This window comes from Candoia aspera, chromosome 2 (genome assembly GCF_035149785.1).
Source record: "Candoia aspera isolate rCanAsp1 chromosome 2, rCanAsp1.hap2, whole genome shotgun sequence".
NCBI classification, from domain to species: domain Eukaryota; kingdom Metazoa; phylum Chordata; class Lepidosauria; order Squamata; family Boidae; genus Candoia; species Candoia aspera.
Window position 1 is genome coordinate 56875497 of NC_086154.1, and position 18350 is coordinate 56893846.

At 38.8% G+C, this 18350-nt stretch overlaps 1 protein-coding gene across 5 annotated transcripts in view; it reads left to right on the forward strand.

Moving 5' to 3' along the window:
• Positions 1–18350, forward strand: part of PBRM1 (polybromo 1) — a 78893-nt gene that overhangs the window by 54054 nt on the left and 6489 nt on the right. For 3 of the 5 annotated variants that reach the window (XM_063291888.1, XM_063291890.1, XM_063291889.1), the window contains exons 26-30: positions 1509–1710; positions 7376–7540; positions 12365–12511; positions 14455–14522; positions 17140–17356. In XM_063291888.1, coding sequence (XP_063147958.1) covers positions 1509–1710; positions 7376–7540; positions 12365–12511; positions 14455–14522; positions 17140–17356 — 799 coding nt within the window. The remainder of the gene's footprint in view (positions 1–1508; positions 1711–7375; positions 7541–12364; positions 12512–14454; positions 14523–17139; positions 17357–18350) is intronic. The other 2 variants (XM_063291891.1, XM_063291892.1) reach the window with 1 other exon arrangement.

Consider the following 18350-nt stretch of genomic DNA (forward strand, 5'->3'; position numbering starts at 1 on the left):
TTGTCCGCGGCCCCGCGTTGGTGGTAGTTCCGGGGGAAGGATGGGGGAGGGTTGATTGAAGCCAGGGCTCCCATCGTATCTCGCCTGGCCGCTCACCGCCAAAGACAGGTTTTTCAACATATACTCCACCGATTCCAGCTTCGCCTCCAATACTCTCACCCTCTCAGGGGTGATAGATTCCTCCCATCGTCGACCGCCGGGTTGTCTCCCCATTGCTACTGTTGTAGATTCCACCTCGGGGGTCAGTGGGAAATGGAGCTTCCAAGATGCCTGGGACGTCCCCAGCTGGGGTTCCTCCATCGTATCCCAGGCGGTCATCTCCGGGGGGAAGCCAGTCGGTGCCGGTTGTTCCGGCTCTCCCCCCTCGCTAGATCCCCCCAGCTCAGGGCTGGAACTCGAATCCCTCGGGTAACAGAAAAGTTCGGGGGGGAGGGGGCTCGGCTCTCTGCTCTGGATTGCTGATTCAGGTAACCGGTTAGTCGTCTCCTCAAGCCCCACAGATGCTGGTTTCGACTCTGCCATTGCTAACTTCTTCCCTCGCAAGAATTTTCTTGGTAGGAACTAGCAAGGTATATTGATGGATTCTCAGCTTTATGTAATGAATGCCTATTCCAGAAATATTCTCAGACTCACAAGCCAAAGCTTAATAAAATCTGGTTTATTGTAGAATAGAATGCAAATACAAAGAAAGCTGAGAATGGAAAGAGCGCGCCTAAAATCAAACTAAATAACCCCCGATACAAATGAAGTCCCATCCACCCCCCTTACAATCATCTCAAATTCACAATCCCAGGTGCTCCTAACGAGTTCTGCTGATCAACGGGAAAAAGACCTTGAACAGAGAAGATAACTCAAACACATTCCATCTTAACGAGCACAGATAGAGAGCTTGGTACAAGGTCCCTAAGCAGCTCCCTCCCAACCAGATACGCGCGTCAGCGCCTTGGCATGTGAAACGTAACGATGTACAATGCACATAGAAACAATGAACATGACAGAAACTTGCAGATGAACATCCTTGATTGCTTTAAGTTAGTTGACAGGATTGTTTAACTCTAAAAAGTGCTACATAACTATTTTGAATAATATTAATGAATACTAGATACATTCCAGCTTACAAAGATTTTGCTGATCTTAGGAACTAAGAGCCAATTAATACCCATAACATCCAGGTACCTGTCATTTATGTTTTCCTCATTTTCTCATTTTAATCTTTTTGTTACTATGAATTTACAAAACATTTCAAATTTGATACATCCTTATAACTTGATAGTTATATATCCTTATAACTATCCTATAGTTTATGGGCTACACAGAGTTGTGATGGGGTTGGGTGGCCTATAAATAATTATTTCTTTATTTTCTACAGGGTAAAGAAATAATAAATAAACTTGAAGCACTTCCATAATGGTCAAAACAGTTGATCTGAGGCAGCATACAAATTGATTAAATAAATAGATCTTAATTTTCTATACATTTATTGCAATCACTGTTTTTTTCCTTTGTAGTCTACTCCAAAGTCTGCCAAGGGCAGTGTAAAAAAAGAAGGATCTAAAAGGAAGATCAATATGAGTGGGTACATCTTGTTTAGTAGTGAGATGAGAGCTGTTATTAAAGCTCAGCATCCAGATTATTCCTTTGGAGAGCTCAGCAGACTGGTTGGAACAGAGTGGAGAAATTTGGAAGCAACCAAAAAAGCAGAGTATGAAGGTAAATTTAAATCAGAAAAAGGTGCAGTGTCTACCAGGCAAGTCCAATTTCTGTCTTGAAAGTTTTAAACGGGTAAATGATTACATCCCCATCTGTCCATAACAAATTAAATAAATTAGTGGTAGTGAAACCTAGAGAGGGATTTGGAAATTAGAAAAGCAGAAGTAATCAAACTAGTAAAGAAGCAGAGACCTGAATCACAGGATACCAAGTGAATTTTTAAAGCAGGAGGTTTTGAAGAGAAATGAGATGAAAAAAGGTGTGAAAGAAAAAAAGTTTTCATTAAAAACTGAAAAGGAGACCCAGGAAGAGATTAACACAGTCAGAGGGTAGAGAGAGAAAGAAGTTTGAAATTTGTGTGCTAATTCAAAATAATAAACTGAGGTATTCAGCTGCAGGCCTTAAAGCACATAGAAAGGAAGAGTTAGGTAAGTATAATTAAATACTGCTAGTGATCAAGAGAACAAGAAAATAAGGCACCTGCATATTGTGAAAAAGTATGTTTGTTCAAAATTGAAAGACAAAACAGAACAGGAAGGACATGGTTAGTGCTCTCTTTCATTTATATGTTGTTCCTAAACTGAACATTGTATGTCCCAGATGGATGTATGATGTAGTTATATCTACAATAAGATAAATTATCAACTAAAATATGTCTCTGTAGAATAATTACGCATCCTTTTATTGAGTATATAAAACAGTGAACTGCAACTTAATGAAATTCAGCATTTTATTTCAGTTGTTGAATCCAAATGTGCTTTTTATCCTTTGTCATAATGATTTAGTACTTTCAATAATTTAATATTTTTTGATGTGAGAATAAATCTTCATATATTTAAAAACCATATTTTCCTAATCCTAATCCTAAAATATTTATTTATTGTAGCATTGAAAAATAAAATTTAAGAAATATTGCAGAATGGAAAATTTAATTATTTCAGAACAAGTTGAATTTTTAGGTTAAACTTTGTGCTGGATCTTTCATTCTTCCATTTGGTTTTTAACTTAGGAGTTTATTATATCATTTTTTTTCTGTTCTGCAAAGAAATAATAACTCTACTCAGTTTCCATTCCAAGCAGGTTTTCCTCCATAGAACTAAAGACTAAGAACATATATCTGTTGCATATTTTCAAACAAAAATTTGGGCTTCCTTTTGAATCCTGACTTTTGAAACACATATACCCTGTGATTTGGGATAATTCTTTTCAGAATATATTATACTGTTGTTATATAAGATCTATGGAAGTTACTATTTAAGTGTTTCCACTAGTGCTGTGTTTTATTTTGATTAGAATCCATGGGCTGGATTCTGGCTTAGTTGTATTTAGAGTGCAGGTGAAAGGTCCCCTGTGCAAGCACCAAGTCACATCTGACCCTTTGGGGGGACACCGCTTTCGTGACGTTTTCTTGGCAGACTATAGTGGGGTGGTTTGCCATTGCCTTCCCCAGTCATCACCTTCCCCAGCAAGCTAGGTACTCTTTTACCGACCTCGGAAGGATGGAAGGCTGAGTCGACCTGAGCCAACTACCTGAGAATCCAGCTTCCGCTGGGATCAAATTCGGATCGTGGGCAGAGTTTCGGCTGCAATACTGCCTCCTACCACTCTGCGCCACACGAGGCTGCTCGTATTTTGAGTAGAACTATTAAAATCAAGTAATAGTGAACTCCTGATTTCAGTGGGTTGTCCCTAAGTATTTAAAGCTTGATCTAAACCTTTGTTCTGTGACTGAATTTTTTCAGCCATTTTGGGTGTGGATGAAGATGGTAGCTAAAACAAAGTCAACTAATTTGTACTGTTTCAGCAAATGGATTTATTGGGACAAAGAAAATAATCCAGTGTGAAGCTGCATTAAAAATGAGAAGGAACTTCCTTTCCTTCTTAAATGTATTTTATGGAAAATAAAATCCTATAGAATTAATATATCATAAATACTTTTTAATAAGTATTGGGAATTAATTTTAATCAGATTTGAATTTTAAGTAGAGGCATTCACATACAACAAGAGTTGATTTGAATCTTAATTTTGAGGCTTAGAAAATGGGCCACTTTGTCCTAGACTGATTTAGAGATTTTCCACTTTGATTCAGTAACTAGCTTTTGACTCAGAAAGCTTAATGTCTATATCTCTTTGTTAATGAATTATGGGTTTACAGTAATGAAAAGTACACTATTTTCTCTTGGACAGATTTGGGTGGATTTTAAGGAATAGTAATGTATTGTGTCAAGTGAATAGTGCAGCATGGGGGTTGTGCTAAGCACTTCATTTTATTTGAAAGTTACTGATGCTTTTTTTCCTTTGCAGAATTGCATTAAGTTTCCATGCAAAGCTTGTTCTTTCAGGCTTTTTTGTGCAAAATGGAAATAGGATATATTACTTATTGGAGAGCATGGTAAATTGCTTATGATTAGAAGCTAGTGCTGTCAATTGCAAAATATATATTCTCTCCCCTGGTAGTTTCCTTATATGATTAATAATGTATCGATTTTTACAGATGAGAGGTCCCTCTGAATTGTGAATCGCTAACAAAACTTTTAGGATGGCCGAAGATCTGATCTGCTTCAGAAATTGTTTATTTATTGTGCTTATGAGATGCGTCAGTGGATATGATTCGGTCTAGTATACATGAACAAACCAAATTAAAGTACAGAATGGAGATTTCCATTCTTAAAAAGCAAACCACTCAAAATTATAATAATCACAAAAATAGTGAAGATAGATACGGGCTGAAACACTCTAGGGCCTAAAAGTCTGCTGAAATAAATTGCTTTAAGGAGCTTCCTGAACACAAGAATGGTAGGGGCCACTTGTATCTCCAGGGGAAGCATATTCTGTGAAGTGGAGGCCACTACCAAGAAAGCCCCTCTCCTGGTCTAAGTCCCTTGAATCTCCCATGGGGGGAGGGGGGCTTTGAGCAAACTCCCCCTGGATGTTTGAATGATGGACAGAACTATGCTTGGTAAGATTCCCTGATATATCCCAGTGCCATGACATACAGGCCTTTATAGGCGATAACCAGCATTCTTAATTGGGCCCTGAATCCTAATGGATCTCTCTGACTGCTAGCCTGATCCTCGCATTCTATGTCAGCTGCAGCTTCCAAGTCATCTCCAAAGGCTTCAATTCAGCAGTTCAGTCCAATTCAGTTTAGGATTCAACCAAATACATACCCTTGCTTTAAACCAAAATTTAATACTGTGACATATCACATAAAAACATTACCCAACCAAAGACAGCTTGTGGCAAATTTTGTGTTAAGCTTAATAATTAGTAAATATATCTAGGCAAGGATAGATTAATACAAGAAAGAAATGCCTTTAACATTTCACTGTATCTCAGTGGTTGCAAGCCCTGGTCTGAACAAATTGGGATTGGATTTGTTGAATTTGGCAGTGAAACTACAAAGCTTAACTCCTGCTTCTACTAATCATTTTTAATTGCTTTGTCATTACTGTAATTTTCCCTCTCTTGTCTGTTTATATCTAGCACAAATATTTAGGTCAAAATCATTTGTGAAATGTCAGTTGCTAATTCAAGTTAACAGAATTTATATAATAAATTTTAAACCCATGAAAGTATATTTAGGATTGCTTCAGTGTGGTGTTTTCTTTTAAATGATCATTTATAAAAATAGTTAGATTCCTCTTTATCTTAATTAAGTCAAAAGAGAACTGATTACTTGTTTCCTGAATCACTTTAAGGAATGCTGTCTTTCGATATGAATCATACATCGTAAACACTAAAGATAAGAAATTCTTATGTATCCTCACCGTTGACCCCCACCCCCTGGAGATGATTTCTGTGTAGCTTTTCTTGTGTTGTTTGGTTATACTTGTAATTTCATGTTCCCTAAATGTATGTTTGAATGGGTTATTACTTAGATTTCTATCCTATTTTTTAATACAAAATCCACCCTTTTCTTATTTGTCTGAAATACAGAAGCCTTGAAATGGTGTAATAGGAAGTGAGTCTTCAGTCAGACAAAGTGTAAATGCTTGTCTCATTCTTGTTTTTCTAATAACATTTTCATCATTTATCTTGGAAATAATAGAGAGAAATCCTTTGTTCATAGTTTTGTTTCAAAAGGTTAGGATGAGCAGTGGCAACATAAACCTATATCTATAGTGCAGACATTTTGCAATAGCATTAAAAAAATTCTATTTTAAAGAAGTAAACATTGCCACCTGATTAGATGTTATATTCCTTAGCAAAAAATTACCTTAATTCTAAGCAACTAAAAGTTTTTAAATTACCAAACATGTCCAGTGCATTATAATAAAAAGTTAAAATAACATTACTTAACACAGAGAAAACTGCAGAATTAGCTCATATTTGCTATTCTTTTGACAATATATATTAGCAATTCAGTGAAATCATATTTTAATGGACTAATTGGAAGATGATGTTCACTATACATGAATACACACTAAATACAAAACTACATAATTGCAGCAATTTATGTAATAATTCCATTATAAAAATGACACAGATTGCATCACTTGCATCTGTATATTTGTGTCATCATGCCACAAAAATGTGGTCTTTTGAATGCAAAACCTGTTTATCATGGTCTGCTGAATTGAGGTTCCATTGTACAATGTTACCAGTTTGGTAAAACGCAAATAAGTGAGTTTTAATAAATGAGTCTTCATTATCATCTTCAGCTCAGTGGTAGTTACAGATTAATCCTACTAAGACCAAAGTGGATGCTTTTTTTGGATCAGAGCAGATTTGTAGACAACGCATAGCTCACTTACTCCAGAACACACCAACAGCTTTGTGCAGAACCCAGTCTAAGGCTGTGGACTGCAGCTGTCATACTTAGTAACATTTGCACAGAGGTTGTCTCGTGTTGCTGTCCTAAATTTAGTAGACAGTGAAGATAGGAATCACATCCAGGTGCACATACTGCTTAGCATTAAACAACTGCCATTCTGCTCATAACAGTGTTGGTGGTGTAGTTCTAAAAAAGGTAATAAAGAATCAAGCCCGTGGCTTAGGTTATGAAACCACAAATGTGTGAAAGCTTGCATACAAGCACCTTTTCCCTTCCTCTGTTCTACAGTATATCCTGATCCACACTAGTTCACAATTCTACAATCAGGTAGGATTGAGCAGCACTTTAGATTCAAAGGCAAAAAGGTGCATTGGAACTTGAGGTGCTCGCATGGCATCTGTTTCCAAACCTTAAACCAAATGTATTGTTCCCCAGGAACGCGCTGCAGATGCAGAAGGCAGCCAAATGATCCTGTGAAAAGATACAGCTGCTTGAAGGAGTTGCAGACAGATGCTACTTGAGTGGGCCCATCTGCTCCAAAGCACTTTTTACCCTTAAAATCTGAAGCTCTGCATAGTTGGTTGCTTCCAAGTAGGAGAAGATTTTGGGAAGCATAGGAGGGAGTCAGGAATAGGAAATAGCCTCTGCACGTTTCCTTTTCCCCATGGTTGTCCTGATCTAAGCCCATAGTTCTTGAAACCTTCGTGAATTTTAAAAAAATTCATCTATTCTTTTTTGTTGGCAACTGAGTAATTTCAAAATTATATACTGTATTACTAAAATTGTGTGGGCTTTTTTTTTCCTACATAAGGCTAAATGATCAGAGAATATTTTTTTTGAAATTCTGGGTTATAAAACAGAACTGAAAATCTAAAATACTTTTGCAGAGCGGGCAGCTAAGGTTGCTGAGCAGCAGGAGAGAGAACGAGCAGCACAGCAACAGCAGCAGAATTCTTCCCCCCGGGCAGGCACTCCTGTCGGGGCTCTTATGGGGGTGGTGCCGCCACCAACACCAATGGGGATGCTCAATCCGCAGTTGACACCTGTTGCAGGTAAAAACAAACAGGGGGCTCTGACCATTTTTTCCTTCATCCACTTTACCAAACTCCTAACCAATCTAATAAAACGTTCTTTGTAAAATTTAACTTCAAAGCATCCTGATTTTGAGCACAAATCTTGCTCTCAGTGGTAGAGGTATTATCTTTAATCATAAGCATGCACTCTTATCCTGACCAGACCTATAACAGCACTTCTCCTAATCAGCAAACGTGCACGTAGTTTGACTTGTATCCTATCTATTAACTGTTGTTGTTTTTTATGCTGTATAATCAGTATACCTTGGAAAAGGTGAATGATCCTGCATCTGGTGAAGTGGGCTGTAGTCTACAAATTTTGTCCTGTAATAAGAACTAGTCTGTAATCTGCCACAAATTCCTTGTTGATTTTCCTCACATAGTATAACTGATTTTCAGGCTCCCATGACCAGCTTTCTTTTGTGCTAATGATGGGTTAAGTTTGTAACAAACTAGTATTTCACAATTTGAGAATGAAGCTAATGTTACCTTCCAGTTGAAGTGATCAGGTATGTTGGCAGCAACACACAGGAACTGAGAAAAGTTGCAAGTATTTTTAGGAGACCTTAGGCTTGTGTTCACTGACCGGTGGCCTCCCCATATCACACTGTAAACACTTGCCACTTTGGATGGAACATTAAAATATGGTTTAGTATGGCATACATGAGGCTTTGACATTCCCTCTCTGTCTCTGGCATGTCTGCAGAGAGGAATTTGAAAGCTTTTCTTCAGTCGTCTACCAATATAACAACCCAGAAGTATAGCTAATCTTAGTTAAAATTTAGTGAAATAAGCCAACTTTGAACCAAAGTTTATGATCCTAGATTTTTGAACTAAAACTATCATTACAATTAATCAGATTGTCATAGTTTAGATAAGACAATAAACCATGCTTAGAAGTGAGTTTCTGATCAGAGAAGAGCACAGCGGAGCAGAAGATCATGAGCCTCAGACCCATTCTCGCAATGCAAAACTATCACTTAATGTTATTTTTGAACTGGCTGATATATGATACAATGTCTCTGGTCTTTGTTCAAAGTCCAGTTTCCCTTGGTGTTGAAGCTTTGCAGTGTGCTTAAAGTTTGAAACCATGACACCAAATGAAAATTCTCTATTGAAATGTATATGAAGCCATTTTCAAACCAACACAGTATTTCTGTGTGTTTTTCAGCAGTTTCTTAGTTTGAGAAATGTAATGTATATAATTGATTTTGGAAGGATTTATTTATTTATTCATTCATTCATTCATTCATTCAATTTATATGGCCGCCCATCTCAAACAAGTGACTTTGGGCGGCAAACAATTAAAACAAAATTATAAACTCTATACAAAAGAAAATTAAATATCTAAAGCAGCCAAGAAAATTATAATCCATAGATACGAATTCCATGAAACAGGTTCCTTATCACACTTGAGACCCCAGGCCCAGGCATATAACCAGGTCTTCAAATCTTATGAAGGCCAAAAGAGTCAGGGTCATCCTAATCTCTGGAGGGGGACAGGGCAGGCACTACGGCAGGAAAGGCACGCCTTCTAGTCCCCGCCAGCCGATATTCCTTGGCTGACAGGAGCCAGAGCATGCCCATCCTGCTGGATCGGATTGGACAGGTAGAAACAACTAGGAGAAAATGGTCCGTCAGGTAACCCAGCCCCAAACCATGAAGAACTTTAAAGGTGACAACTAGCACCTTGAATTGCACCCAGAAACACATTGGCAACCAATGCACCTCATGAAGCAGTGGTGTTACATGTGCCGAGTACCTGACACCATTTACTACCTGTGCAGCTGTATTCTGCACCAGTTGAAGCTCTGAATGCTCTTCAAGGGCAGCCCCATGTAGAGCATGTTGCAGTAATCCAGATAGAAGGTCACAAGGGCATGAGTAACAGTGAGCAGAGCCTCCTGATCCAGGAATGAGTGCAACTGGCACACAGCTCAAAGGTGTGCAAAGGCCCTTTAAGCCACAGCTACCATCTGCTCTTCCAGCAGGAGCTGTAAGTCCAAGAGGACCCCCAGATTGTGCACTGGGTCCATGTGAGGCAGCACCACCCCATCCAGGACCAAAGGTGGAAAAACCTTGACACCAGAAGACCCAAATACTCAGAGCCACTCAGTCTTGCTTGGGTTGAGCCAAAGCCCACTGCACCCCATCCAGGCCCCTACAACCTCCAGACACTGGGACAGGACATCCATGGCATCACTCAGGCAGCTCAGGATGGAAATATAAAGCTGGGTATCATCAGCATACTGATGATACCTCACCCCAAACCATCAGACCACCTCACCCAGCAGCCTCATGTAGATGTTAAGTAAGAAGGGAGGGAGGACTGAGCCCTGCAGCACCCCACACAGTAGGGACCATGAGCTGGACTTTTCCCCCCATCAACACTGATTGGAACCTACCCTGGAGGAAGGAGAACCAGCACAGCACAGTGCCGCCCAACTCCCAAAGCCAGTCCAGAATGATACTATGATTCACCTCCTGTGAATCCCTTCCTTAAATCTATTCCAAAGGATTGGGGAAAAAGCTCTGAAATTGCATGAGAAGTGCACTGGGCAGCAGACAAAGAAATAAGAGAAAATGCTTCTTCCCTTAACTTCTATTTATAGAATCCTCTTCTGTCTCCATGTTTATGCTCCTTCCATGAGGGAGCACTTTAGATCCTACCTATTGTTTTTGTCTTTGTCCTTTATTTTAATGGAAGTGTCAACATGAGTGGCATGATACTGTAGGTCTTTGAATCTTTCACTCAGTTCCTGAGCATGCTTAGTTTCACACTGAATGTTTGTGCTGTGTTTTTGGCTAAGACAATGAGGTTTGAGCTAGGGAATCCTATTCAAATCTCCCATCAACCACAGTTTGGGAACTCTTGTGTGTCAGCCCCAGTCTGCTGGGGCATAAGGGTGCTGGGATTTCTCTAAAGACAGTTGACAACATTTGTGACTTGTTTGAATGCTTGATAGGTTCACTATATATGCTAAGTATAGCCATTAGTTTTATTGTTGGGCATTATAGTAGTAGCCAGTGTTGTTTCCTGTTAATACAATATGAAACATGAATATTCAGTGGTAGGTTCCCAATGAATTCCTTTAAGCATCCTTATCTTTTTTACATAAAAAATATTCCTGAGAATTTGACTTTATGAAATTTATGGAGGTTGTCAAGGCTGTTGAGAATCTAGTCCACGAAAGATTACATTTTTAAGCAGCTTGAATTGTGAGGATTCTTTTCTGTGAAATTTAACTTTTTGATACATATGTTTTACTTTCACATGATTATTAACTCTTTCAGAGTTTTCAAATAACAAGTTGTTGGGTTTTTTTGAACAAAGATTTGACTAGAGGATTCTCAGCCCCAGTATATAAAAACTCTGCCCCCCTATCCAGAAAGACATCTCCATTCCTTACATCAGACCAAAATCATTAGCAAAGCTGTAACTATTACAGCATATGCCTGTACTTATCAACAGTTAGTAGAAGAAGTTTATTTGTTTTGCTAATTTATTTTAGCTATTACATTAAGTTCACACAACCATTGTAAATAATGGCAGGCATACTGTACAAAAGATTTATTACTTCCAAAGTCGTTCCCTCCAGTAAGTTGATAATAAAAATAATTATTTGAATTAACAACTATGGTTCCAACTGTGATGATACCACATAATTTATGTACTTAGGTGCTGCTTTTTGACCTTCTATGAAGCCTGCAAAACAGCTTGCAAACATAACTTTCCCAAATTCTTTAAGACTTGCCCTTTAATCTTCCATTTTTCTATTCAGAATCCTCCTTTCTCAGATGAGCTCTTTCTAGTCCTCATAGACCATTCTGAAAGGTCCCATCCACCAGTCTTCTTTTTTCCCCCATCTCCTCCTCCACTACTTCTGTCAGGATGATCTTATTTCCCTCTCTGATGTCCTACTTTTCATATTAAAGACCCCCTTACTTTATTCCTTATGAATCCTCAAGAATAATCCTCACTTATTTGCTATATACCCCAAACTTCCCCTGGAGTAATCTTCTTTCTTTTTCTGGTGCCCTCCCCTTTATTCTCTTCCTTAAGAGACGCGCCCACTTTTCTGTCCCTCTGCTTGCCCATCCATCTTCCCATCACCATATTGTGCCTTTTTAAGGCTAATATTTTATGAATGTTAGCAAAGACAAATTACAACTTATTGGCATTAGGTATTAATAATGTCAGTGTGACTACTGGTAATTTTAACAATTTTAAAAAGCATTGTCTATGATGAAAACTTATTAAATCACATGGTAGCTCAGGTGTGAAAGATAATGTCTCTCTCTTTAAATTGTTTTAATATTCAGTAGGTCTTAATGAGAATGAATGAGATGAAGCAAAATTCTTCAGTGTTGTTGAATTAATTTCTTACTTGTTTAAATGATTATGTCAAGCATAAGTTAAATAGTTAAATTGAGTGCTTGTTTTTTAACAATTTATTTTCCATGAAGCTACAATACTATCCCACAAACTCAGAATGTGCTTATAACAATGTTGTATACGTTCACATGACTGACAGGACATCTTACATTTGCTTGCTGTTAATGTCCTTTTAATGATGCCAGATGTACAGTCTGTTCTCTTTGAAAAAATACACCAGTAGGCTAATACTAATCTGTTATAAATATTGTATTTGGCACTGTAACATTGTTTGTTTTTGCAAGGTACTAATTGTAGTGTTGTATGGCAATACTGAAGAAGCTTATGTGTGGGTAGTGCACGTCATTATTAATTTGATCATTTTGCATGTCATTGATGCATGTTTGAAATTTGTTGTGTCCTTCAAGGCATGATAGGTGGCTATCCACCAGTGCTGCCACCTTTACAAGGCCCAGTTGATGGCATTGTTAGCATGAGCAGCATGCCGCCACTTCACCCCGGGGTGCCTCCACCCCATCAACTTCCACCAGGCATGCCAGGCATCCCACCACCGGGTAAGAATGAACCTCCTCATTCATTCATTATCTCGTCTTTCTGTTCTCACCCCATTTAATCAATTCCTCTAGGAGAGGTTTGCAGCGTGTGTACTTGTAGCTTCACTGCTTGACTTCCACTGAATATCCTAGGTCTAGGATATTGAGCTTTTAATGCAAAGGTGCAGTGAGAAATCTCTTAAATACAGATACCACATATACTGGCTTATTATACATGTTGGCAAAGCAACATACGTGGTCAGTTCAGCAACAAAAGGAGCTGACCAGTAAAATGTAAGAACACTTCAATTAGTGCTTAAGGGCTTGACTTGACTGGAGAGGTGGAATATTAAAGGCTTATATTTTCCAATCTGTATGAATACGTCAAAAGTCTTGTTTAAACTGGACTAAACCTAACTAACTCATAATACTAATATAAATCATTACCTCAGTCTGCTTTTCACTTCTAGCTTTTTATATTACAGTCAGTTCAAATGGGTATATCCTATTTTCAATGGCTTGATTTAATAGCAGGTCACTTAAAGTTTTACACCTAACACATGATTATAAAATTACTTCAATACATTGTTTTATCTATACAGTATAATGAACTCAGCTTCAGCCATGAGAGAATAAGTTCCTGTAGTAGTTAAAAGTATTTTTAGGTTTGCCCTGACCATTGAAGTATGTTTTTTAGTTATATCCCAGGCTTGATACATATTTGAAATTTTATTACATGGATCAGGATTTATCCATTATGGTGAAAGTAATACTAACTAAAAGTTAAGGATTATTTAACTTTCCTTTCTGTTCCTGTCCTTTAAAAAAATATATAGATGCACAGGCAGTTACGAAAACCTCAGTTACTTTCCTCTTCTTTTTTCTGCTGCTAATTTTTATTTTGCCTTTTTCTGCATGCATTGGATAAATTTAGGCAGAAACTAATAAAGATTCTGTTTGCATGTCATACTTAACTGTAAACAAGTGCTTCCAAACCATCCATCAGTGGTTTGGCAATAATTAAGCATGGTACTTGAATCCAGAATAATGTTACATCTAGTTTGTTGCTTTACCATATCATTCTCTCCCTAATTACACTTTGTGGTTTGTAATAGCCAGAAATGGCTTGTATCTTACATTTAGATAATCCATTTATTTATTGTAAAACCACAAATGAGTTGTTTGGAAACCACAGCTTTCCATTTCAGGTTAAAGATGACGTGCAGACAGTCATAGTTTGCCTGCTTTATTTCAAAGTATGTATCTCTCAACAGGGCTTGCTTGAAATCCTTCTGAAAGTTGCTAATTGCAAGCAGGATTATATTTTAAAGTTCTAAATAAGGGGTATAAATGTAAGTGGGATAATAACAATAACTCTGAAGTTTAAATATGTCATACATTTCTATGGCACACTGTTTACTGTTCAGTTTAAACAAGGGCATGAATGTTCACTATCTGTAGCAGGTTTGGTTCTCTGTCCTTAAGAAAGTCCCGACTTATCTCCTTAGATAGAGATGGTTATTTAGTAAAATCGCATGCTTGATTTTATAGGGTAGACTAGAGCAGAATTCTCACAAAGGCACCTGAAAGTGCTGAAAAGTGTGTGGCAAAATGACCAAGCAGAAACCCATTGGGCCCAACGTGCAGTGCTGTTGCACAACTTAACTTCAAAAGTGTTGTATTGAGTACTTGCACAAGTTCCATTGTAGTTATGCTTGGGAATTATTTATAAATCCAGTAGAAGGGATGTTACCTATTACTGGATAAAATGAATTAGGTGGAACCCAAAAACAAAACAAACCCCAGACATCCAGATTACATGATTAATGATACTCCTTAAAATGTAATTTGACAAATAGTGGTTTTTACTTTTTAATGTGACATTATGAGAGAGCAGTGGGTTTTGTTTGTTTTTGTTTCTAGCCTGGAATAAGATTCTGATTTTGCTATATTTTGAAATACAGGTGTTATAGGTCAAAGTGTTTCTTCCATGGTAGGAGCCCCAGCACCAGGAAGTCCATTTGGGCAGCAGGTAGGTATAGAAAAATCCAATAAATCATATTCTGATACTGTCTTTTTTTAAAAAAACCCTCCCAGTTCCTTAATGAGTGAATACATGAGTAAGAGGTGATAAGGGAGTACAGTAACATTAGCAAATTTAAAAAGTGTACTTCTAATTTGTAATATATTTCTGATTTGCTGATGTTACTCCCTTATCACCTTTTACCTGTAGGAATCAGAAGTGCTGGGCAACCTTTTCAGTCTGGGGGGAGGTTTGTGTTCTGGATATGGCTGGTGATGTCCTAGCATCAGCAGTGTTGGCTGGGCAGAAATTTGAAGAGAGTTAACTACTCCCCACCCCCACCCCCAGTTTTGGGAGCTTTACAAAGGCTTGAAGTATCCATTTTACCACTTAAACTGCAACCAAAATGAGAAAAAAAGTTTGGCTTTGGGTTCAAGATTTTAAAGTGCCATTTGGTATTTATATTCCCCCTCCCAAAAATCTATATATATTTTAGTCCTGCACACTCGTGGGAGCTTTGGGAGCCTCAAATGACATTCTAGGGTGATTATATGAAATCTGTGGGATGTCCACCCATGAAGAGAATATGAGATGTGCCAAAATCTGGGTTGTAGTTAGATGAGGAGTTACAGGGTCCCTGGTGGGGTCTGTTTACCTGGACACCTACTTATTAGATACACGCCACTCCTAGCTGGTAAAAGCTGCCCAGGCAATGCGTAGCTAGGTTCATGTGGTAGTATCTGCTTTGTTGAGAAAGGAAGTGGTACTGCCTGCCTTGAAGGAAGCAGTGGTTTGTCCCCTCCTCAAGCCTTCACAGGGCCTGACAATCTTGGACAATTTTTGTCTAGTCTTCAACTTCTTTTGGGTGGAAGGTTGTTGGGACGTAGTTGGGCTACAGCTTCAGAGGGTCCTTTTCAGTCAGGTTTCAGACGTGGGCATAGTACCGAGATGGCGCTGGTCATGCTTGCTGATGACTTCAGTGGAGCCAGGACAGGGGCAGGTGCAACTGTCCTGGTTCTTCTTGATCTCATAGTGGCTTTCAATACCATTGACCATGCTGTCCTTCTGGACTGCCTACAGGGATTAGGAGTGGGAGGCACACTGTTTTGGTGGGTTTCCTGTTTATCTGTGGTTGGGTCCAGTTGGTGATGGCAGGAGGGGAGAGATCAAGCCACAGACCCCTGACGTGGGGTGCCTCAGAGCTCGACGTTCTTTCCTCTGCTGTTTATCACCTACAAGAGGCCACCGGATGAGGTCATTTGTCAGTTTCTGGATGAGGTCATTTGTCAGTTTGGGGCAAGGTATGATACCCAGTTGTACATCTCAACCCTGAGCCAACAAGATGATGCTGTCAAAATCCTATCCCAAAGTCTGGAGACTGTGGGTGTTTGGATTGGGAAGAACAAGCTCAAGCTCAACCCTGACAAGACTGAGTTGCTGTGTGTATTTGAACCACTTGGATCAGGTGATGTTTCACTTTTAGTCCTGAACAGGGTGGCACTTCCCACCTCCGGACTGATGCTTAGTTTGGGGGTCTTCTTGGACTCATAGCTCCTGCTGGAGGAGCAGGTGGTAGCTGTGGCCAGGAAGGCCTTCACACAAATTCATGTCTGGACTAGGAGGTCCTTAAGACAATCACTCATGCTTTGGTCACCTCCTGTTTAGACGACTGCAGTACGTTCCACATGGGGCTGTACTTGAAAATCACTTGGAAGCTGCAGCTGGTTCAGAATGCTGCAGCACAGGCAATCATGGGCATGCCATGGTATGCCTATGTAACACCACTGCTTTGTCAGCTGCACTGGTTATCTGTAGGCTTCCATATGCAATCCTGGGTGTCTGGCAATCATCTCTTAGGCCCTTCATGATGTGTATCCTGGTTATCTAAGGGACTGCTTGCCTTTCATAGTTTCTGCCCTTCTTATGCAATTCAGCAGGGTCAGCATGCTCCAGGTCCACATTGATTAAACTCCACCTGATGGAACTCAGGAAGTAGGCCTTCTCTGTTGTAGCATCTGCCCTGTGGAACATGCAGCCCCCACCCTGATCTTATTTAAAGGAGCCCTTAAAACCTGGCTCTTCACCAAGGCCTTGGGCTAGAGAGGGTGGTAGATCCCATGGGATGGTGGTGTTTTTTTCTGGACATTTCTCTTTGTGTTGTTGGGTTTCATTGTTTTAAATAGTTACATTGTATGTTGGCCAGAGTCATGATGGAGTTGAATGGCCTATACATTTAATAATAAATAAATGCATTAATTTGTGCACCATTTGGAGCATCTTGAAGTGTGTCTGTATGTTTCTGGCATTAAGTTTAAACACCTTTGTTACCTGTCATGGGCCATACTTCCTGCTAAACTGTAGGGCAGTCACCACTCCTTTAAAGTATTTCTGAACACTTTTGCTCTTATTAATGTGGAGTTCTTGGTGCTCTCTGAGCTTTGTTGTTTGCTTGCAGACATTTCATTACCCAGCACTGATGATGTTCTGAGTTGGGTAATGAAACATCTGCAGGCAAACAACCAAGCTAATACTTGTCAAATATCCTTAACTGTGATATTAATTTTTTCAGGTTGTTCTTGACCTAACTTCTAAAATGCTTTCTTGACATTATCCTTTATACTTCTAGATGAGTATGCTTGGTCCTCCAGGCCAACAAGCACCACCCCCCTATCCTGGTCAAAACCCAGCAACTCAACAGGTCATGCAGCAGCCTACAACGCCTATGTTTGTCTCCCCGCCACCAAAGACACAGAGGCTTCTCCACTCAGAAGCTTATCTGAAATATATTGAAGGCCTTAGTGCTGATTCAAATAGTATTAGCAAGTGGGACCAGACCCTTTCAGGTAAAATTACATGGAAATGAACCTTTTAAAAAATGTTGACACTTCCCAATTCTAGCATTCTTTCATCTTACCGTAAAACAGCATCTGCAGGGGAAAGTGTTTAACTGATTGTCCCATAATTATACAACTCTATTTCTACTAGTAAATTGCAGATTTCTGAACTTAGATTTAGAATGTTAATGTACAGCTATGCAGAAATTTTTAAAAGGAAATTCTGTTTTCTATGCATTGATTCCATATTTTCCTTTTTCACCTGCATGTAACAAGTCAATTTCGTCATTTTACCTAATTACTCATATTTGTTCCATTTTTTAGTTGAACTATCCACAGGTTTAGCAGATCCTAAGTACTGTGGCCCTATTCAAGTTCAGTTCCTATTTTTTGGTTCAGTCTTATTTTAGTAGTAAATGAAAAATTGATGACAAACAATATGGATCCAGTGTTAGTTTTCATAACTGATTTACACTTAACATGATACATTAATCATAGAATCATAGATGGGGTCATTTAGGCCATCAGGTCTATCCATATTCAATCATACCAACATATGCCTGTCCAGCATCTGGTTGGTAATTGATTGTCCTGTTAAACTACTGTTAGGAAGTTTTTCTGAATTCTTAACTAGAATCTGCATTTCTGTAATTTAAAATCATTCTGTTTCCTATAATCTGGATAGATGGAGATCAAACCTTGATCTCCTTTGTGACAACCCTCCACATACTTGAAAAATGCTACCACATCTCCTGTTTCAGTCATCTTTTCTCAATATTTTCAGTTCCGATTATCAGTGTTGTCCTTCTCTGAACCTGTTCCAATTATCCAAATCTATCTTATAACAGGGTGCCCAGAACTGAATACAGTCATGAGATGGGGTCTGATCAGTGCAGATGAAAGTAGAACAATTATTTTCTGTTACTTGCAAATTTTACTCTCATTGATGCAGCATTCATATAGCTAACTCTTTCAGCTCATGCTCATCACCAATTCCAAAACC